The sequence below is a fragment of the Dermacentor silvarum genome, chromosome 3, assembly GCF_013339745.2.
Source record: "Dermacentor silvarum isolate Dsil-2018 chromosome 3, BIME_Dsil_1.4, whole genome shotgun sequence".
Classification (NCBI taxonomy): domain Eukaryota; kingdom Metazoa; phylum Arthropoda; class Arachnida; order Ixodida; family Ixodidae; genus Dermacentor; species Dermacentor silvarum.
Genome location: NC_051156.1, coordinates 169,848,001 through 169,871,461, shown reverse-complemented (window position 1 = coordinate 169,871,461; position 23,461 = coordinate 169,848,001). Strand labels below are relative to the sequence as shown.

Genomic DNA, 23,461 nt, shown 5'->3' with positions numbered 1-23,461 from the left:
CAGTGCCAGATATGGCGAAGTACCACAAAAACAGGTGACCTGCTGTGAGCAGGTGACCTGCTGTGATGTGTCAGGTGCGCGAGTGGTACGTGATTGTAGTGGGCAAAGGTCAGAAGTGAGGAACAAGCAAGCAAGCAAGTGACAGCCAGCGTGAGAGACGTGGTGGAAAACGGAGAAGACAATGCCCAGGGTGCGTAGGTAGCGACCAATCAAGTTCCTGGCCTGCCGCCCGATTCTTGGCCTATCCCCCTCAGTGGGTGCGATCGCCATGATAAAAAATTATCATAATCATCATGAAGTTCCTGGCCTAAGGCCGCTCCAGGCTCCCACCTAGGATCGACACCACATTCTACTTCTTCCTCCAGCCTGTGGTTGGCGAACATCGGAAGGGGCGTCCGACCCAGGCGGTCCAGCGTCTCCAGCGCCGTGCCCGAGCTCCGGCTTGCGAACGCCGCAAGGGCGTCTAGCCGTTACCCGTCGCCACTATGCCATTCTTCACAGCAGCGTCGATCATGGCCGCCTGATGATAAGGTGCCGACCGAAGTGGGAGAAATGAAGCCCTTGCACCGGTAGCAGAGGTGAAGCCCTTTGATTTGGTGTCCGACGACAGGACTTCTAGCCGAGGCTCTACCCACGTTCCCAACGTCATAGCGGAACTTGCCCCTGCATTAGTGGATCCCTGGTGTTCGCCAGGGGGCGACCAGGATTTTCTTCGACGGCTCCTAGTTCCGCCACCGCTACCCCCCTCCGAGCACCGCCTCCGTCGCCGCCTCTAGTCAATCCCGCAGCTCCAATGCAGACCACAAAACTGTAGGCTCCTTCTGACTTTGCTGAGTCTCGTTTTTCTCATTGTGCTGTATTTTCTTTAATGAGGCTTGTTGTGTGCTAACAAATGACTTCGTCACTTCATGTGCTGAGGCTGTGCCTCAGTAGCGATTGATTCATTGAAAGAACCTCACCACACACACCCCTCCCCCCATGCCATTGGCCGTATCCATGCCATCAAAACTCGAAGGTTACACGTGGTTCAGGGTAGATGACCCAAGCGCTTTGTTTACCGATAAAGCAGAATCCTGTGTATTTCGGTTAATCTTTTCTATGGATAAGATATAAACGTAGCAATGATAACCGCTTTGTCCACACGGAGTGTAGAGGCTGAAGTGTTTAAATGACAAGAAAACGATAATGGTATGGTCTGTCTTTGAACAAAAAGGACACAGTGAGGCACGTGGTGTCACACGTATATGTATAAAGCGTCACCTCTTGGGTGAAACACAGTTCTTGCGTGCGAACTCACCGAAGAAGGCAAGGAGACTTCACGGTAAGTAAATGTCAGGACCACAGAACCTGTCGTTTCATTCTCATGCTCCTGCAGTCGCAAACGCGAAGGGCCTTCGGAACCTGCGGAAACGCTCCTAATGTGAAAGGGTGTTACGATGTTTGTGCGTTTAGATCAACATTTATTACTCCGTAGACGATTAACATTGCCGTCGTTCGACACCAGTGATGGCTCCCGTACTCGGCTACTGGGACTTGAGGGCTATGGGACAACCCATCCGCAACCTTCTCGTCTACAAGAGAGTCCAGTTTGAAGACAAACAGTTCAAGGTCGGCCCACCTCCCGAGTACGACAAGTGGCACAAGGAGAGGTCCACGCTGGGCCTTTCATTCCCCAACCTGCCGTACTACGTCGACGACGACGTCAGGTTGGCCCAGAGCTTGGCTATCCTCCGCTACCTGGGAAGAAAGCATGACCTGGTGGCCAGGTACGTTAATGACATACTTTTGAGTGATGATGCATCGTCTAAAGTGGTATATTAAATTGGATCAAGTCCGAACAAGCCAGGTTCACAAGAGCATGAAAACTTGAATGAATGATTGATCAAATCGTCAACCTGGCCCCTATACCTTCCTATAAGGATTCGTCGAAAGGGCAACAACTGCTTGATGCTCTGAAATCGTTCGAGTTGTCTCAAGTAGTTCTTGCCTGGAAGAAAAGTCTTTTTATCTAAACGTTGAGTTCAAGCTAGGGCCTCCAGTGTTCGTCCACTGCTGCTCGTAAACGTGATGAGCACTGTTCCGCGAGTATGCGAAAAACACGAAGTTTGAACTGTTTCCTAGCATGGCTTACTTATTGCACGTCAGTTTGTTTCGTGCTTGCAAGTGCAACGCTTAACAGTCAGCTTTGTGGAGAGAATCAATGATTGGCAGGGAATAACGTGACGGTTTCATGTCAATCCTTTTCTTTTTCAGCCTTCGTAGGTGATAAGAGTGGCGCACCGTTTACATTATCATCAGGTGGATAATAATAAATAATCAGCGGTTTATATTAAGAATAAGACCGAGCTAAATGGAGTCATTACATTATACCAACCCTGAGTGCCTAAAAACCCCAACGAGAGGGGCGTGAAGTTATTGATCATATGCTGTTGGTTGTCGCGCCGAATACACGGTATCCGAGTGCTAGGCAGCTATTTTTCGTGCAAGGAAGACGGTACATAAACAAAGGAGTGAGACGACTTTTGGGCTAAGCGCCTCTGAATAATTCACCGTATTGATAACTGGACCCGTTTTTCTTCATGGGAAAGCATTATAATGCCCCATTATGCGAAAATACGTCGGCGTGACCGAAAGATGGCACCAAAAATGGCCGACGTCACGAAATGCGCGCATTGACGTCACGTTGCTCAGGGAAGTCCCTGTAAACAAAGCAAATTAATAGCTTCGAAAATAAACTTTGGTACCTTTCGGTCTGGATGGGAATCGAGCCCGGACCTCCGGAGTGCGAGACAAAGCACGCTTCCCCGAGGCCACGGCGGCTCCACGGTTCTGGCGTGCTGAAGGTGTGCCTAGTGCACGCGTGATTGCACACGTGACGTAGCAGCCATCTCGCTGACTAAATGTGTGGCCTAGTGCGTGCGTCATTGCGCACGTGAGGGCGCAGACAATGCGGAGGTGGCGCCACGTCACGAGTGCATAAAATGAGCGCGTTCATGACGTTTCGAGGTCTACAGACGGTATAATGCTTTCGCATTCCTGCACATATGCATTCTTAAGTGTCTCTGCCGAATTTTTATTTTTGATTTAGAAACTGTACCTTAACGAAGTGGCAGCTGTCGGTGCTGCGACCAACCAGAGATTTCGCGGTACTATGTGATTAATAGAGATGTAATCAGGCAGGGCGTTGAAAATGTGAGTTGTGAATATTGAAATTGCAAGTTACGCGACTACAGCTTCTCCTCAAACCACAATTTGCGCCACATACACGAACTCTACGGTGTCATGCTGGATGAAGCAGCTTTTGCACACCAGTCCTCATTTACGGCATCCGACTTGAGCTGTTCAGCGGCTTTCAACTCACTAAAGACTTTAACAAAAACGCAAGTTCTAAGGAATGTTGTGGGCTTCTTCCTGCGGTGTATGTTGTTTGCGAAGCTATTTTTTCTTTCCCTCTTTTTTTTTCGAGTAATGCACGACCTATAGCAATTCTATACGTACGCCCTTATTGTGCGCGCGAGCGCGTAGCTCTAGCGTTCCTCACAGATAAAATTGAAGTGTGCGGCTGGACAGGACGATATAATAGAGTAATGATGGCTCATTCCACAAACAAATTTTGGTTATGCGATGTTTATATTCATAGATATGAGAGCATTTTATCTTCAGACAAGGTAGACAGGGGCACAGAAGCTGGCCCAACAGCAGACTGCAGTTACAAACTGAAATCAAGCTTTGTTAATTTGGCCACTGTTTGCTGTGAGTAAATAAAGCAACTAAATCCGTAAACTTGTAGAGCTATAGAGCTGTTTCCACGTGCAATTAGTCATATCGCTTTTGCTACGTACTTCTCGTGCATCGGCTTATTCGCCCTTGCAACAGCGTTATTCTTAAGGTACCATGCTCACTTCATTTGCATGTGTTTGTGTCTTCTGTGTACCAGGAACGACAAGGACACTGCGGAACTGGACGTCATCGAGCAACAAGCGCGAGATCTGTGTCTCCTTCTGGACTACGGAGTTGCGGCAGACTCGAAGCTCGAGTACGGTCTCGAATCGTACGCCAAAAAGCTGGACGAGGTCCTGGCTCCCTGGGACGACTTCCTGGCCTACCGGAAGTGGACACTGGGGGACAGGCTGACGTACGTGGACTTCCTGCTCTACGAAGGGCTCGACTGGCACCGAGAGTTCCAACCGGAGACCTTGCAGCGGTACCCGCACATTGTGGAGTACCTGAACAGGTTCGAAGAACTGCCCAACATCAAAGAGTACTTCGCCTCGAAGCGGTACAAGAAGTGGCCTATCTTGTGCCACCTGAGGAAGTGGGGCTACAAGAAGCCATTCGAAGGGCATGAGTAGGCGTCGCTGCTGCTATTTGCTGGAAAAACGCGGTTCCCTGTGCAGCCCACCATGCATCGGCAGCTGGTGCGACCCCTGTGATTAAATAAAGCGGCGGTGAGATGCTCTGCGTGACGTATATTTATTTCTCTTGTTACTTACGACTGCAAGAGCGACACCGCCATCACCATTACTTTGTTCACCATTTTTACTATTCAAGCCGCAGTCCTTTAGGTAACCAATATCCCGCTGCATGGAATGAGCATTGTTCATCTAACATGTCCAGTAGGAGCTGCTGTGACAAATTTAGTCTTTCGAGCAGATTCATCCTCCGTATTCAAGGGCGTGACGCCAGCAAAGCGATCAGATGGACGAAAGATCAGGCGGATGAACGGATGGAAGCCCCTGCCACCCGTGTCGCCATGACTATATTTAACTATCTGTATTATTAGTGCGTGTCCTTTTAGCAGGAATTCTGTTTTACAAGATATGAACGGACGGACGAATCGAGTGGCGGTGAAAGGGTGGGCCAAATGTATGTATGTATGTATGTATGTATGTATGTATGTATGTATGTATGTATGTATGTATGTATGTATGTATGTATGTATGTATGTATGTATGTATGTATGTATGTATGTATGTATGTATGTATGTATGTATGTATGTATGTATGTATGTATGTATGTATTAAAGGCTCTTGTGTTTCCCATTAGCCAATATTTGCTGAATATTCTGACACACCTTTTGCATTCAATAAAGGGGGATGAAGACCGACAAAAAAGTCTTAGACGTGTATGTGTTTTCTATGGCGTTGCATAATGGCCAGTTTCTTGCAGTCAGCTTCGCCGCAATGCATCAATGTTACGCGGTCAAACACACGCATTGTATTGCGGTGAAGCATACAAAGAGTGGAAAGGAGCCACTGTCGCGGGATAAATTGTGATACACGCGCGCACCTCCCGAGACGTCTCCTCTCACAGTAAAAGCACAGAGACGCCTAATAAATGCGCTGGCAGGCCTTCAGAGCTTTTTCGGATGTGGCTGTGGCGATTTGAGCCCTTGTTTCGCCCACGTAGTCGATCACTGTTGCTGTACAGCTTTCACAAGCGTCTACAGCTAGCAAATTGCATGACTACGTTCACTTTTCTTACTTTACATAAAGCGTACGAAACATGTTTCAATTCATGAAAGCGGTTTCGTATACATAGGCACGGCGAAATGGATTATCTATATTACTGTACAACTCTCATATCGATCTACGGCTATTAAATTGCATGATGACGTTCAGTTTCCTTTATTTTACATAAAAAGTACTAACACTTCAATTCATCAACTGTTTCCGTTCCCACGAATCTCCTGAAACAATGCATCGGCACGACGTAATGCTTCGCCATTAATGTCGTCCAAGAAGACACATCAGTTCCAGCCGTGTCCTCATGCGAGTATCAGATTTTAATATGCTACCGTCGCAACGGAATGCAACAAACGCAACTCGGGCGTGACTTCGCTGAGCCAGTCGCGCATTCTGAACTGCCAGCTAGGCTAGAGACGAACGGAGCAAACAACGTTATCCTTCCTAGTACATAGGTGAAGACAGATCTCAAGGCCCAAAAGTCCCCACATTTCTCTCTCGCAACCACTGCTGCTCACGCATGCGCAGAAAAAGCAGTTAATTCCAATTTTGACGTTCTCGTGGCGGCAGCGGGCCACAGCGCGTTTGTCGTCTACGAATGCCGATAAATATGTCTTCTTTAATGCGATTACATTTATTATCACACAAATATACCACACAGATAATTTAGCGGCACCGTCTGCTTCAACGGGGCTCTAGCCGTTGTAAGCTGGCTTTCCGACGGCAACAAAGAACGTGGGAAAGCCAGCTTACAAAGACCAAGCTTACACCAATCCCCTTAAAGTCGGCTTCACTTCAGCAAAGCAGAAATGCATTGCTGGGAAGAAGTTTTTCCAGGGGCAATATAAGTCGTGGTATATTAACATGTGAAGGCCCTAGCACTTTTTTTATTATTTTATTTATTGTTTGCTATTGCCCCGACGCGCGCGCGTGTCCAAAATGCATTCGACAGGCGAAGTCCCAATAGGTGACCCGTAAAATAGCGAAGGATTGTGGGATTGCCGTCTGCTAGCTGTTTCCGGTTCGAGTCAACGCAGCCGCCGCCACCGCTTTGCAGTTGAATTCCATTGATGCGCTTGCAGTCCGTTCTTCTTTCTGGGGTTTTACGTGCCAAAACCACTTCTGATTATAAGGCACTCCGTAGTGGATGGCTCCGGATTAATTTTGACCATCTGGGGTTCTTTAACATGCACTACAACGCAAGCACACGGGCGTTTTCGCATTTCGCCTCCATCGAAATGCTTCCCCCGCGGCCGGGATTCGATCCCGCGAGCTCGTGCTCAGCAGCGCAACGCCTTAGCTGACTGAGCCACTTGCGCTTGCAGTCCGGCATTATACCACTCGAAGATTACCCGGTTGCAGGTGCCTATCAAAACCATCGTCGGCTGTTCAGCCATTGGCTGCTCAAATTCAAGCGTTAAAGGTGAACGCATGTAACTACTGCCTTGCAGCAACCCTTGCTGAGTTAGCTTTGCACAAGCATCAGAGGAATGGCTGCCACTTCCAAAACTGTAACAAGGCAGAGACCATCCGCGAACAAAAAGAAAATGAACGTACAGTGCCACTTATCAGGCGGCAATTAGCTGTGTAAGGGCCGACACGTAATGACTCCCCAAGATATTTATTTCTCTAGCATTGACTCAGCTAGGCAACCAAAACTATGTCAGTACTCGCATGCACATATAGAGGTATTATGAAACAAGGTATTACGGCGCGAATTTAAACGGGACACAGCGAGATACATAACACCCATAACTAGATCTCCTTAGCTCCTTCAGCACAGATAGAGATAATGCGCATCCATAATATGACGGCGATACGTCCATTGTTGACAAAAAAAAAAAGCGAGAACGTCTAACTACGTACCACTTCAAATGAACCTAGAGTTTTGACAGAGAAATGCCGTTGACAGCGCGCAAGTTATCATTTTCAGCGCTAGTTGCGCCGTTATACCGACGATATCGGTTCCTAGCTACGATCACAGAACAGCATGCAGCGCTGTAGCCATCGCCTCAGCACCCGATTTTCTAAGTAATGCTTTTCTATACGCTTGATAAATTATCGGATAACGATAACTTTTTCACCTGTCTGACTGACCCGCAGGCACAGCAGTCAGTGACGGTGCGTCCAAGCAACGGCAAATGTCGTAGAGCTAAACTAGGCAGAAACAAAAAAGGCCGCCGAAACGAAAACAATAGTTCCTTTATGAATAAAAGCGTATCCTTGCCTTTCTTGGCTCGTTATCGCCGTGCCCAGAGTGAACTGAAACCTAGAAATCAGCTGCATGAATGGTACGACATTGCTGGCCGACAAAGCGGACGGAAAGCTTCGCATGACTGACAGTTGAAACCGCGTAGAAAAACACGCGCGCCGGGCATGCCGCTGATGCCGCCGCGCCATCCGTCGAACCGGAAGCTGCTAGCAGACGGCGCGCCCCAGAATTCCCTGAGATTGCTCATTTTACGGGTCACCTATTTGACCTGTCGAGGATGCGAATGTCGTCTGGATATCCTTTTCGCAAATAAACTACCCGAGCGCGCAGCGTAGAAATGCTGGAAAGGGGGTTTGAGTTTCCTCGTAACAGAATTATGTTTTCTCGTACATTCAAATTACAATCCGACGCCACCATGTCTGTAGGTTGTGGTTAAGTCGTACTTTACTGTTTTTCTGGCGGATTTCACTGTGAGAAATTCAATTTTTGTTCACCAAAACCTTGCACCTTGTTGAGGGCCTGCACGGTTGGGGTGTTTCGGGATGATTTTCCCGGCCACGGACGCCGGCATCGCACGCCGACGCCGGATTTTCTGAGACATGGGCCCAGTGAACCATTAATGTACCATAGATGTCCATAGAACATCATGTTTGAGACATTGCACACATCCTATAGATATCTATATTTATCCAAACAGCATTACAAATACGTACCATGTATAATCTAAGTCCCATCCAGATCACGTTGCTCTAACGTTGAAAGGATGTCACCGTTGGACATAAGTAACCTCTAATAGATGTTCTTTTTGGGGATGCAGGAGGTCCATAGAACATCTAGTGGATATTTGCTGCTGACGCTATAATGAGCTGCATACCTGCGAGTGCCACAGCAGATGTACTATCGAATACAAATGAAATGCGAACAGCAGAGTGTGTGGCCAAAGCGTAACTAAAAGCACAGTGTGCGGCATCGGCCAGCAATCATTGTACACATGCATGTGGTTTCGATGCGGAGTGCGGGGCTGCTTGTCCTAGTGCGTATTACGTCACCTGTATTTTGTTTGAAGCTTGTATTCTCACCCCGCCATTGCAATGCCATTCCTATCTGTGATTACTTTTAAGGTGGCTAGCACTGTTGTTGAGCATCCAATGCAACACAGTTTTCGTGCTATTCAAATTACGATTAGAAATGCGAAAAAACCCGTGTACTTAGATTTAGGTGCACGTCAAAGAACCCTAGGTGGTCGAAATTTCCGGAGTCCCCCTCTACGGCGTGCCTCATAATCAGATCGTGGTTTTGGCACGTAAAACCCCATAATTAATTAAATAAATAAAATTACGATTAGACACTGGCAGCTTTGATGGTGGTAACAAAAGCAAAGCAATGCACGTTAGCAAGCTGGGTGAATGCTAGCTATATCACACTACAGATGTAGCGATGGTGCTAGTCACCATAACACTGTACTACCAGGTCAGTATGGCACTGCCTGAGGAGAGATGAGAAAACAACTTTCGGACAAAATACGGGTGACGTTTATCGCAATAGGGCGAGCAGCACTGCACTCTTCCTCGAGAACTACATCTCCACGTACGTGCACAACGACTGGCCGACGACATGCATCGTATACCTTTAGTTATGCTTCGGCCACACGCTCCCCTGTTCGCATTTAATTTGTCCTCGATAGTACATCTGCTGAATCACACTAATGGCACAGTTACCCCCATTGTCGGCATGTAGCTGGTGACTTTGCTTGAAATGTTTTGTTAACGTGTAAACGTGTGAATGTGAAAATATAAATTGCAACACTTATTAAGATGAAATCCTTAGATGGCTTAATGGTCGAAAAATCCGATGTCCAGCATTGCAGCAGCAAAATTCAATGGCACCAAAATTGGGGATTGAACCTTCGACCTTTGGTGTTAATTAGGTTGAAGCGAATTAAGGCACAGTTCATTAGGATAGAGACAATTACGGCACTCTAACCCACGGCCTTTGTGGGGAGTCGAAACCACTTGGAGATATGGGCGAACCGGCCACATCCCCAAGTTATCTCCAAGTTGGATTCCAATCGACATGTTGAAGGTAGAGAGTCGAACCCCCTACCTTGGGTGTTCATTATAGCGAAGTTACTTAAGGCAAGTTAATTACAGCAGAGTTAATTAAGGCACTCGAACTGTCGACCTTTGGTGGAAGTCGAACCCACGACTTTTGGTGTTAATTAAGACAAAGTTAATTAAGATACAATTAAGGCACTCAAACCCTCAACCTTTGGTGGGAGTAGAGCCCGCAACCATTGGTGTTAACTATGACGAAGTTAATTAAGGCACAGGTAATTAAGGCACTCGAGCCCACAACTTTGGTAGGAGAAAACAATAGAAGTAACGACGCATGCGAATGAGAATGACAAATAATTTAATTAATGCTTCGTGAGTGCGTAGGCTTCTGCCTTCATCCTCTTCAGTGTTCGCTAAAGTGACTGTCAACTTTTATATATAGTTCTAGCGCTCATCAAAATGCGCAAACTGTGCTAACAAAATTGTAAATCTGCATTTTGATCATTATGCATCATTACAAATCCTGCAATGGCTAAATGAAAAATAGTGAGTTCAGTAAGCACTAGGTAAAGCACACCAGGGAAACTCAATGTCATACCAATGTTACTTTTTATTTATACAACTCATACAGCTTTATTACAAAAATGATCAGCGCCCCGTCAGGCACATGTATAAAAATATTCATTACAAGTTCTAGCTGTATACAAACAGGTTAAACGTGGATCTAAAAAATAAATAAAAACAGATCCTTGAAAATTAAACTTCACTAAAACAAAAGTGACGAGAAAAGGGTGTTAACACTCGGAAAATGACTAGCAGGCGCAATGCCACGATTATAATTAAAAAGAATAAAACTGATTAGCAGGAGGTAATATCACATACTAATTAGTGACCAAAAGCGCATGGCCTGCTTGCCAGCACCTGCTTCTGGGGCCACCGGATTCAAGATAGAAAGCCAGTACTTTCTAGCTGGATTGAAAAATATATGGTAAAATAAATTCCACGCAAGCAGAATCCAGAGATGGAATGTTCATCTTGATAGGCAACTTGGTCAGGCAGCTTCTCAGATCACAAAAGTGCCAATAACATAATGCTGCCAGAGACTTAGAGATAGGCATTGCAAATGAGAAATATCCCTTACACTTGAAGAGGAACGCCGGAAACCAAGCGATACAAACATGTGCGAAAATTAAACATCAAAACATTGCCTCCAGAACATTCCCGTAAGCGCTCCGCAAGGCGAACAAACGTACCACAAATAGCAGTCAGAAGCACAGCTGACTGTACAGTTCTGCCTAGTATATAGGTACTTTGGCCATGGTCAACCGCACAAAAGTCGAAAAGACATAAATAAAGCACACGCTGCTCGCGCCCGGAACATTGCTGCGCACTTGCATCGAGGCGCGTGTTGCTGAATTGATATCAGTGGCGATGCGAAGTCAAAGCTATTGCGAGTTCAAGCTTCTTTTTTTCTTTATAAACTGTCGTAATACATGAGCAAGTTAAAGGTTACGTATTTTCAACAGTGTACTAATAGATATAACTGAAAAATAAAGCATCTTTGTATGAGAAAGAAAATGACGTAACCGAGACCGAAAGCATTGCGAAAAAATGGCGAAAGTATTGGCTTTTGCGCGCGGTGTCCGGCAGCAACGTTACTAGACCTCCAACAGTGCTTGCAAAGGTCGTGCTAAATTGCAAAATAATTAATTAAATGCTTTTGCTCGCCTAGCTTCCCATTGTTAGGCATTAGAGACAATTTGCTTGTATTTCTGCGGCATAGTGCGTGCATCTACTCATAACGCACTATGTACGATCAATGCACGAGAGCTTTGAATGTGCAAGAGATGTCCAGATCATAAGGACATTCGACGTCCTCTGGATGACCCTTGACTGCCACGTACTAGTCGAACATACTATAGATGTAAACTGGACGTCGTTAAATGTCTTGGATATTTGGGCTTTTGTGGTACATCCAATGGATATTTGTGGTTCACTGGGGGGCCCTTAAGGCTGTCGCGTTAAAAGAGGCGAGTGGCTAAAGCACCGGCTCCGCCGTGGTCCTTTTTATGGGAACTGCGGTGCTGCGCCGCTGCTGTTCGGGACCCGTGAGCTTTTCGCGCTCGCGAAGCGCGCGGACAGCGAGGGTCGTCTGCTACGCGCTGTAGTTTCTTGCGTACAGTTTCCACGCAACGCACTTAAAGTCTAACTTCGACAGTGTGGTGCTGCATGGAGCTTACCCATCTTTGAGCGTTGCTTTGTGCTTGGGCAGCAAGAGAATCCAAAACCTAACGTGTCAAACTCATCAGCGCGGCCTAGCTCCGGCACTACAGTTCGGCAACGGTAATGCAGTAACTGTGCGCGCGTAGAAACGAGCTAAATGAGCCCGCGCAAGGAAAGAACGTAAAAAAAACGGTATTCGCACGGGTACGCGGGCAATAGCACCATGCTTACAAGAGCAACGAAAAAAAGTAAATTACTCGCGCAGACAAGTGAAATACTTACGCGCGTGCAGTGACCGCTTCGCTCACCACTAGGCGCTTTTCACTCACGGTCAGTAAAATGTTTTTAGCCTCGACAATACTTTATTATGAACAGAGCACAGTGAGAAGGTGTAAAGGAAACAAGAGAAAGAGAAGAGACAGCCCTAATGCCGCAATATTGTTGGCTTTTTTCGCTTCAGAGATAGCGTAGACGAACAATTCTTGCTGTACGCCATCTCTTCAATACATACTTCGCGCACGATGTACCTTAAGGTTCACCGTGAGCGAAGCTTGTTTCAAACTCAGACATTCAAAAGAAAAGCCATTACAGCCAATAGGTAAACAAACATAAAAATAGGTAAACAAATAGGCAAACAAATATATCTTTTTCTACATCGAAATGAATAGACAGCTACTGCTGGCTCATTTACTCATTTGTTATGTAAAAGTTATTGCTGCATTAGCCATGTTTGAATAATCCGTGAATCCTCTCTGAAATTACCAACATATAACTTCTCATGATATCATAGTTATTGCTTAACGTGTGATTTTTTTACGTAAACTAACAAGCATTGATGGCGCGTTACAATGTTTGTGCTTGCATTACATTGAGTGGAAAATCGTCTTGAATATTACTGTCTTTGGTGCACTACAAACATCGCTATTGATTCTACATATTCCTAAAATAGTTACCTTCAATAACAGTAAAACGTTAAAAGTTTATGTTCTGGTGATTAGTTGCATCTTTCATTACATAACTACAAGTACGTAATTGTTGATCAGTAGGTATATTTGCTGTGTACGAAGCAGCGAGCACACGCAATAACTATTCTTAAAGTTACTTTCATGTTAAAATTCGCTCAGTGTTTGCGCTCTCGCAACGAAAGAAGGCGAAAGACGAGTTGCACATCCGAAATGCATCACGTTCGTTTTCTGACGTTCGCTCGTAATTATGAAATGAGGTATACGTACACCATGTTGCACTGTTAGCGTTTCATTTATTTTGGTTTGTCTTGTTTTTTGCCACGTATATTTCTCGCGTACCCTTTACCTACACGCCATGGTAGCTTAGTGGTTTTGGTTGGTTGGACTGCTAAGCTCGAGGACGCGGGTTCGATTCCCGGCCGCGGCGGCTAACATTTCGATGGAGGCGAAGTGCATAAAACCCCGTGTACATAGATTTAGGTGCAGGTTAAAGAACACAAGGTGGTCGAAATTACCGGAGCCCTCCACTATGGCGTCTCTCATAGCCATATTGTGATTTTTGGATGTAAAGGGAACGACGACGAAGTTGCTCTTTGCTAGAACGCATCTATCTCGGCTAGCTATATTTCGTCCAATTTTCCACAATTTCCGGGGCGCTTTATGCGTCCAGCCTTGCGGCTATGGACGCGGAGCCTCCCGCAGTCCTGTGTGGCCAGAAGTCTACCACGGCGAGCTCTTCATTGACAAGGGGCAACCGGTCCACCAGCAGTGAAGACTCCACTGAGGCTCCTGCTCTCGTGGTCATGGATGCGGATCCTGCAATCCCGCCGGGCCAGAGGTCTACTTTGACAAGCTCCTCAAGGAAGCGAGGTACTTGGTCTAGCACCAGCGAAGACACTGAGATTTACTCAGTCACAGGCGACGACTCATCGGACGACAGCTTTGTATCGGTGAGGAGCCGAAAGGCAAAAAGAAGACTCATCAAGACGTCATCACCCGGGAGTACATCAACCCTGCATGCAAAACCTGAGCGCTGGCCGCACACCATCCTTTTCATCCCTGTGGATAATTCCATCAGCCTTCGAGGATTAAACAGGCAAGCTCTCTCCGTTTTCCTTGAGGGAATGGCACCAAATGAAATTAAGGAGGTCCGAATAAACACGCGAAAGAATGTCTTGGCTGTCGACACGACCCGGGGAAATGCGCTGGATAAGCTCCGACAGATAACAGAATTGGGAAACATCAAAGTAAGACCGGTTATACCAATGGAAGAAACCTGCACTGCCGGCGTAATCTACGACATTGACATGGCAATTACGAACTCAGACCTGCCCATTCTGATTAAACCGGCGTATGAAGGAGTAGTCATAACGCACGTATGCCGCCTTGGAAACAGCCGCTGCGTGAAGATAGTTTTCAAGGGCGACTCTATCCCTTCGCATGTCAAGGTTGGTCACTTCCGACATGTTGTTCGGCCGTTTGTCCCTAAGCCGCTTCAATGTTACAAATGCTTCAAGATTGGACATGTCGAGGGCGCCTGTGCAAAATCTGTAGTGTGCCCTCGGTGTGCGGAGTCGCACACTGCAGACGTCTGCCGCGCAACCAACATTAGATGTGGCAACTGTAACGGTTCTCATGAAGCCACATCTAAAGACTGCCCACGGATCAAAAAAGAATTTGCTATCCTGAAACAGATGGTTAGGGACAGCTCATCTCACAGTGAAGCTTCTGAAAAGATCCGGCGTCGACGTCGACGTCATCGACGGAAACGTACAACTCAAGGTGCAGTTCATGCACAGATTGTGCCAACGCGATCAGCTTCGAGTACAAGCAGACCCGAGACCACAAGGAGGCCTCCAACGGAAAATCCTTCCCGTGTAGAAGACTGGCCAGCGCTCCCGAGCGCTCAGCCTTCCAAGGAGACTACACGTTTGATGCCTCCATCGAAGCAACCTTCAGTTGATGTTCTGCCAACAGTAGACCGCCAAATCATCCCGATGTTGCGGTCCATAATTGATGTCATCAGAGTAATGCTGACCAGCATGGAAACTCCATCCGCTCGGAGGGGACTACAAGTGCTGGACTCGCTGAGCCCAGTCCTAGCAACCCTCGAGTGAACCATGGCTGACAACCACCAGTCATTTCGTAAGGAGGTCAAAGAAGCATCGCTTATTCAGTGGAACGCCAGAGGTCTAAGATCTCGCATTGCTGATTTTCGCCAGTTTGTACATATTAACCGATTTCCAATAATCGTTATCTGCGAACCAAATTTAACACACCCTATCAGACTATCCGGCTACGAGTCAATTACGTCCTCAAATAACAACGGAAATAGCAAGGGTAGTCGTCTTTATTCGCCGTGAGCTTACTTACGTCATCCAGCCTGTGCAACCTCATGACGACAATCAGTATGTCTGCTTAACCGTCAAAAATAGAAAGCTCACTTTTACACTTGTAGGCGCGTACCTATCTCCATCAAGCCGGTTTGACACCAAAAGACTAGAAGACATAATAAAAGCGTCCCCTGGTCCTTGGATTATCACCGGGGACTTTAACGCCCATCACACCATTTGGGGAAGCTCAAAAGTCAACGCAACCGGACGAAGTCTCGCTTCGTTTTCCTCCAATCATGACCTCTTGCTGCTCAATGATGCAAGTCCTACGTTTCTACGCGGCACAGTGTACAGCAGCTGCCTGGACTTGACCTTTGTATCACGCCGCTTTGCCACGCGCGTTAAGTGGTTTTTGGACATTGAGACACATGGCAGCGATCACATCCCCACCTACCTCAAGATTGACGGCATGTCTAACACTCACCCGCCAAGCACACTACGAAGAATTGATTGGACTGTGTTTAAAAACCACCTGGAGGACGCTTGTCAGAAAGGTCTTTTATCTGGACTGCAGGAAGCTATTAAAGAAGCGGCGCAGACCGCTATGTGCACGCTCATGTGCTCATCGAAGTACTCGCATTTCGACCTGGAGTTGGAGCGACTTCGTGCTATTCGTCGTCGCGCCGAACGAAGATACCGACGCACGAAGTCCATTCACGATCTAAGGACAGCTCGGCGCACTCAAAAGAAGATACAACGCCGCATGGATAAACTGGAATCGGAGCGATGGACAAAGTATTGTGAGTCCCTTGACCCCCGCAAGCCACTGTCTCAAATATGGAGAACTGTGAGAGGCCTACGTTCCGTTCCGGAACAACGCTTTCCATTCAAGGCACTAGCACTTTTCCAACGCCGACAAGACCTCGACGTAGCGGAAGATTTCTGTGCCATGATTACAGGCCAGTCAGTGGGATCAAGTTCCCTTACATCTGACTACGTTCCGGACACACGGGACTCACGCATGGATCTGCCGTTCACCACTCAAGAGCTCGACGCGGCACTTGCCCTGTGTAATCGGTCGTCGTCCCCTGGACCAGATGGTATTTCTTACTGTACCTTGTGCCACCTCGGTGAACTAGCGCGAAGTGCCTTGCTGAACATCTTCAATGAGTCCTGGGAGAATGGAAACGTTCCTCAAGAATGGAAGACCAGCCGCCTGGTACCACTCCTCAAACCTGGCAAGTCTCCTCTAGAGATTACTTCCTACCGCCCAATCGCGCTGGCTAGTTGCATTGGGAAGGTGATGGAACGAATGATCCTCGCCAGACTTGAATGGTACCTGGAACGCTATGAAGTTTATCCAGACGCAATGGCTGGCTTTCGACGTCACCGATGTTCCATTGACAACGTCATCGATTTGGTTACTTACGTTCAACATCAAAAGACGTGCAAGCGATTATCTGTCGCCATGTTCCTCGACATCAAAGGAGCATATGACAATGTTCTTCATGAGGCTATATTAGAGGCTCTGGAAATGGTTGGCCTCGGCGGTAGGCTTTATCGTTGGACACGCAGTTATTTACATATGCGGTCTCTATTTGTGCATACTGAAGACGGCCCAACTTCTCAACACTATACACACCGTGGAGTACCACAGGGTGGTGTGTTGAGCCCAACACTCTTCAATCTTGTGCTCATTGCCCTAGTAGAATGCCTACCAAATACGGTGAAGTTGTCAATATATGCGGATGACATATGCGTCTGGGCATCTGGCGTGACGCGTCCACAAGTACGTGCTAGGCTCCAAAAATCTGCGGCGTTGATAGCGACGTACCTTAATGAACAAGGCCTCAAGATTTCCCCAGAAAAATGCGCATTGATCGCATTTAGCCGGAAACGAATGACACCATACACCATAACCATCGATGGACAAAATATCCCTTACGTCAGAACGCACAGGTTCTTAGGGGTAATCATCGATCGTGACCTTTGTTGGAGTCCCCATGTCACCAACCTAAAGAAGCGCCTGACAGCCATCTCCCATCTCTTCAAGTTTCTTGGAGGAAAATCCTGGGGTACTTCAGTACACGCGATGATGCAACTCTACCGGACGCTGTTTCTCGGGTATCTGAGGTACAGCTTGGCAGTGCTGACCAATACCTGTAGAACTAACATTCGTACAATCGAAAGTGCTCAGGCACAGGCACTTAGGGTCTGTCTAGGGTTGCCACGATGTACATCAACATCAGAAACCATTGCAATTGCACATGACTACCCAGCCAAGATTCACATTATTATGGAAGCGCTCAGAGCACACGTCAGGCACCTTGCTCGCGCCCCTTCCCACCATCTAGCCTCACTGCCAGAAGACCGACCACGTGCCTCCTTTTGTCAGACAATACTGCCTTATCGTATATACCTTCCATCAGGTTACACAGCTGCAACGAGAGTTTTGTTTCCTCCTTGGTGCTTGGCTCAGCCACAAGTTCGACTGACAGTGCCTGGAATTCGAACGAAAGCCGAACTCTCATCACCAGCTCTCAAGCAACTTTCGCTGATCATGCTCTACGAAAAATACAGTGATCATACCCATCTATACACTGATGGTTCAACCACCGTGGACGGTTCTGCAGGATCAGTGTTTTTTCCTGCGAAAGTCTCCACCTTGAAATTCAAGACATCACACCAGACGACATCGACAGCCGCGGAGCTTGCTGCTCTTCGTAGCGCACTTCGCATAATTCGTGAGGAACCACCTAACAAATGGAGTGTTTTCAGTGACTCCAAGGCAGCGCTACATTGCTTGCTTTCCGCCTTACACCGTGGACCCTACGAACAACTAGTCCTAGAAATCCGAGAGCTCCTTCATTGCCTCGTCGAGCAAGGACACGACGTCACCTTTCAGTGGCTCCCTAGCCACTGTGGCGTAATGGGCAACGAATATGCTGATGAAGCTGCTCGATCTGCTCACGAAGACGGCGCACAGGAACCAATCCCGCTGTCACGAACAGATGCAGCAGCGAAACTTCGAGTGATTGCAGACGATGCCACACAATCGTTGTGGAACACACCTAGTTTGCAACACACACGTCTGCATCGACTAGACCCCTGTCTTCGACTTCGACCTCCACCTGGACTATCCCGACACGAAACAACAGTACTTTGCAGATTGTGGCTTGGTGTCGCATTTACAAAGTCGTTTGCTTTCCGCATCGGATGGGAGGATAGTGCTGCGTGTGATCACTGCGGCGACGAGGAAACAATCGAGCACGTACTTTGTCACCGTCCCCAATACAGCGCACATAGGCAGTCACTCGCGACCGCGCTGGCACGTCTTGACGACCAGCCGCTTTCGGAGCAGACAGTCCTGGAACGCCGGCCTATACAGTCGTCACACAACAAGTCAGTCAAGGCACTCTTGAAGTTTTTGCGATCGAGTGGACTATCTGACAGACTATAGTTCTCACAGACGTTTCGAACCTCCTCCTTTTCTTTTTCCTTTTTTTTTGTGACTGCTTTTTCTCTTCCCTATTCTTTCCGCCTTTCATTTCCCCTTCCCCTTCCCCCAGTGCAGGGTAGCAAACCAGAATCTTTTCCGGTTAACCTCCCTGCCTTTCCCACCACGTTTCTCTCTCTCTCTTTGGATGTAAAACCCCAGAAATTATCATTACAATTATTACTCTTTACCTGTGCTCTCAGTTCTTCACGATACATGGGTAAATTCGACACGTTGGGATCGAGAGGGGCATTCAACACGTTCTGATCATCACACCCACACCATCACAGGGATTTCCGGCCGAATAATGCGGGTTTGCACCACACGTCATATTGCTATCGTTAATCGTGACGTGAATGCAAGTATGTCAAGTTACTAAAGCCAAGACCCATCAGTCATCTTAGTCATACATCTGTGCCTTTCCACGCTATATGTATACTCTGGTATATACTATACCAAGTGAACGAGACGCGAGAGTTACGCGGTTTGTATTTATTTTTGGTACCGCGGCCCCAAACCGACGGACACATTCCGCTTCCCAAGAGCCAGTTTAGGATTTCGCCTTAACAAAGAAACAGCAGAGCGCGGGAGGCAGTCTTGTAAAACAAATTGAATGCATGAAATAAAAGAAAAGAAACGACATGGTGTAAAAGCGTTAGCATGAGCTAGCCAGGGCCGCTATTTTGTAGCGATGCCTTTAAAGTAATAATGCCTTTTCGCGCTTATCGCGCTTTGTCAGTGGTCAGAACGACGGTCCGCTCGCGTTATCAACGTTGATATCGTGAGCGGACCGTCGCTCTGACCACTGACAAAGCGCGATAAGCGCGAGAAGGCATTATTACTTTAAAGGCATCGCTACAAAATACCGGCCCTGCTACGTTCTTCTGTGTCATCGCGAACTCCAGTTTATTTTCTTCTTCAGCACGTTCACGTTGCTCATTCCACGCATAACTAAATGAAGCGCGCGGAACGCGTTTCTCAAAGAGCCGCGTAAGCGCGGACCAAGCGAGCTATAGAAATATGTAGACAAAATACCCGTATTCACCGCCGGCAAACGCGTTCTCTGTGCGGTGAGTCACTGCGGTATTACCTTGCGGTGACGTGGTACTTAATATATCCCAAATTATCACGATGTTCGCTAATAGCAACCAAAATATCAGGCTCGCAGCAGACGTCCGCCGCCTTGGCGCGGCTTCCACAGCGAAGAAAGCCCGCGGGTCCGGTATACAGCAGTGCTGCGGCGCTTTGGACACTCCCCAGTATTCTATCACTCTAGCCAAGCTTCTTTCTGCGAGATCTGCGTAATTATACGCGTTCTGGGGAAAACGGGGGGGGTGGGGGGTCAGACACTGTATGAAAGACTAGACGACATCTAGTACGCCGTACTTTGTGTCTTTAACGACGAGTATCATATTTGTGCCGCGAACTACCGCCCTACATTCTGCTGCATTTTTACCCCGCTTTTTCATCTCGATCGTCGTGTGCTTTTAGCATATACCAGCATCAATATGAGTATAAGTTATTTTCTATGTGTCGCAATACGTAGTCGCAGGCAAAGGTTTATCTCCGACGTGTTTACGTAAGACTTTGATAAGAAGCCACTATGAGCAGCATTTCACACCGACAAAGGACATGCATTCACAAACATAGCCAATTAGTGGACCGGTGCAGTGTGCAACAGATAGAATCATTACATATTATATCTCGAGTGGAGTCAGTTACAGGCGCTTTATTATTTTCTCACTCACCTTGAATAAATAAGCCACAATAATTTGGGCATCCATGTACGACATCTCTTAAGGGGTCAGTCGATCCTAACCAGCTCTGTTAGGAACGACTGAACATGCTTCTCGTGTAGTTGAGTGTGAGCATCGCACAACTATAGCACAATTATAGCAATGTGCGGGTGGCACATTGCTGACGTCGGCGTCGCCGTCACCGTGAGGTTCCGTATAATGTCCACGGGCGATAAAATCGTCGCCGCGCACCGTACGCTGTATGTGCGAGTGAAAACATGCGACGGTGAGCCGGCAATCGCGGCTCGCGCACACAAGGGCGGGAGGCGGGAAGGAAGCGCAGCCTTCCAGTCACGCACAACGCTCCGGAGACAGGGTAGGGGGATGGAGGGGCCGCGCTTTACTGCGGCCGCGCGCTGCCGCCGGAAGCGCAGCCTTCCAGTCACGCACAACGCTCCGAAGGCAGGGTAGGGGGGTGGAGGGGCCGCGCTTTACTGCGGCCGCGCGCTCCCGCCGGGATGGAAGGCACCGGGGTGTTGCGTCCCGAATCGGCTGGGCGCATTCTTTGATTGTTACCCATCGAGGCAGGCCCTTTCATCAGCGTCGCCCAGACGGCGACAGTGCCCGACACCGATGAGACGGGCAAACAAGCGCCCCAACTCGACAGTGCGCATCCTTTGGGTGCTTCCCCGATGCCACCCCCTTCATCAGCGGCCGCCTACATGGCGACGCGGCCCGACACCGGCGGTGACGCGAGGGCAAAGAAGCTCACTTAGAAGCGACTGACCACAACCGCCATCCTTCGTTGGAAGCGGGGATTAGCGCGAAGGCCATTCTCCCGACTCTGCCAAGATGACCGTCGGAGGGCAAGAAGCTAAGTCACCGACTTTCGTGGAAGGAGCGTGAAACCCCTGTTTCCAGATTGCCTCGTCGTTGCTCCGAAGGTGCAACATTACAGGCGGAGTTCTGTAAACAATACGACCACTCTGATTGGCCGCATCAAGGTCATCTGATTCCCTAGTCGGGTCAACTAGGGAAGACGAATGTTTTATAAGGAGACACCTTGAGTGCAGTGGTGTGTCCTGACATGTTCTGATATGTGCTCAGACATGTAGTGAGCTGAAACTTTGAAAGTGCTCTCCGATGGAGTGGGCTTCCATATTTGGAGCCACTGTAAATATGTAGAATAAACCCCTTTTTTTATCTCGCTTTACTCCCGGACGTACTCATTCCTTTGGTTGAAGGATCACCGTCCTAAACGCTACCCGAGTCCCAACAGGGGGGAAGGAGGGGGCGTTTCTGTGCCGCGAGCGCCGCCCGCGCGGCTCTATCTTGAAAGTCATCGGCGGCGGGGGCGGAGTCCCCCATCCCTGTGTTTTCGGGGCTAAGATCACGTTGATGCGATCGCCGGCACGAAGCTTAATTCGCTCGCTGCTGCTGCTGCTGCGCTGACTCACTCCAGCGGTTGCACAGCGAGTTTCCGCGGTCATCGAGTGAGATGCGTCTATGTTTGCTTGCGCGCGTGAGACACCATGCTTGTTAATTTAGTTCGTGTGCCTATGTTTACAAGTTTGTACGGCCGATAAAACTACTATCCTTACTTGGTATACCTATCCACTAATTTTCTATCGCAGTCGATGCTTCGCCTTTCGGGCGAATCTGCGACTTTTTTTAAGAACGCTCTTAAATTGGTCTCGCTTCTATCCTGCCCAACTTCGTTTGTACTTCAAATGGCAATCATTACAACGGTGTCAATGGCTTTTTGAGAGAAGTTGTTTCGTGGATTTACGCTCGAAACGCCGGTTTTAGAGTATCTGACTACTGTTACTGGCAAACGGTTGACATGAGATCTAATTGAAAGTGTTTTTTCAGCACCTTAGTATCGATCTATTTAAAGTGGATGCAAAGGACAAGGTGTATTGAAGAGAGTAAGAAGATTACCCTACCAGTCAGAGCTAAAACTTAACTTGCACACTGACAAGCTGCCTGTAAAAACGTGGTTGGCACAGAGCGGAGCTATTTTGTGCCAGGAGCCACGAACTGGCTTAGTCTGCCGATAACCAGGGGCCGAATTCACACAGCTTTTCTTTCCTAAGTGATGTTTGCAATTGGCCGCCGGCCTTCGCGCTTAATATGTCCAGCTTCACATTTGGCTGGAATTTGCTCTTACGAACAATCCTTACTAAGGGCTTTTTTTGTGTGTGTGTGAATAGGGGCCGAGAGCCAGTCGGACATGTTCTTATCGACTGCTGAGAGGCGTTCCTTTTCGTAAACGTTCTCCAAAGAGCACTTTAAAGTTCATTGACGATTACGATACTCCACAACACGAATTTTGAACGCAGCTATTTAGGTGTTTTCATTTCATTACATATGGTGGTAAAGAATTTGATTCTGAATGACAGGGTCCTCTCGGCGGCGGCGCTGAGCCTCTGCTCGGGCAGCTCGTTTAGCAGCAGCGGCAGACGAAGCATTCGCACCGGTTGCCTCACTCATTGTTCTGAAAGAAACCGTGAACACGGGAACGCGTGGAGCGCATTCTCGAGCGGCGGCGGCACAGAACACTCACTCTGCTACACAAGCTATTACTGACGCATCCTGCTCCCGGGAGCACAGGTTTTTTCTCTCTCACTCGCGCAACTCCTTACCCAGGCTCCAATTAAGACTTACCTTACCCACGCATGCATTACAGGGTCCAACGCTCAATGTCTAAATACACGTTCACGCCTGAGGTTAAGTGGCATGCAGTGAACGAGCGCGACACGATAAAACAAATTGATGCTTATAACTTTCTTTTTATAATTAAGCCCAGTTGTATGTTTCCAAAACAAATAAAAGATTTGCCGTACTCACAATATGGCGGAATTGTTGAATTTCTGCGAACACAAGAAAGGCCACTGGCCAAGTCTTGTTATCTACCGACTGAACAGATAGGAGGGCGTTTTTCTTTCGCGCTTCACAGATAAGCGATTCGTCGAA

The 23,461-nt window shown here is 47.8% G+C and overlaps 1 protein-coding gene and 1 long non-coding RNA gene across 2 annotated transcripts in view; one reads left to right on the top strand and one right to left on the bottom strand.

Moving 5' to 3' along the window:
- Nucleotides 1-23,430, bottom strand: part of LOC125944073 (uncharacterized) — a 41,174-nt gene extending 17,744 nt beyond the window's left edge. Inside the window, exons 1-2 of the long non-coding RNA XR_007466104.1 lie at nt 23,336-23,430; nt 1,619-1,755 (exon numbers count right to left, since the gene is read on the bottom strand). This is a non-coding gene — a long non-coding RNA (uncharacterized LOC125944073). The remainder of the gene's footprint in view (nt 1-1,618; nt 1,756-23,335) is intronic.
- On the top strand, nt 1,150-4,374 carry LOC119444118 (glutathione S-transferase Mu 1). Its single transcript, XM_037708593.2, has 2 exons — nt 1,150-1,766; nt 3,938-4,374. Exons 1-2 carry the CDS (start codon nt 1,507-1,509, stop codon nt 4,350-4,352), a joined length of 675 nt encoding a protein of 224 aa, XP_037564521.1. The 5' UTR covers nt 1,150-1,506; the 3' UTR covers nt 4,353-4,374.
- Nucleotides 23,431-23,461: the final 31 nt, after the last annotated feature.

What these genes read in the sequence shown, in the direction of transcription:
- LOC119444118 (XM_037708593.2), top strand. Translation starts at nt 1,507, where the DNA reads ATGGCTCCCGTACTCGGCTACTGGGACTTGAGGGCTATGGGACAACCC. An exon ending in AAGCATGACCTGGTGGCCAG is followed by an intron (nt 1,767 to 3,937) that starts GTACGTTAATGA and finishes TCTGTGTACCAG; the next exon opens with GAACGACAAGGACACTGCGG.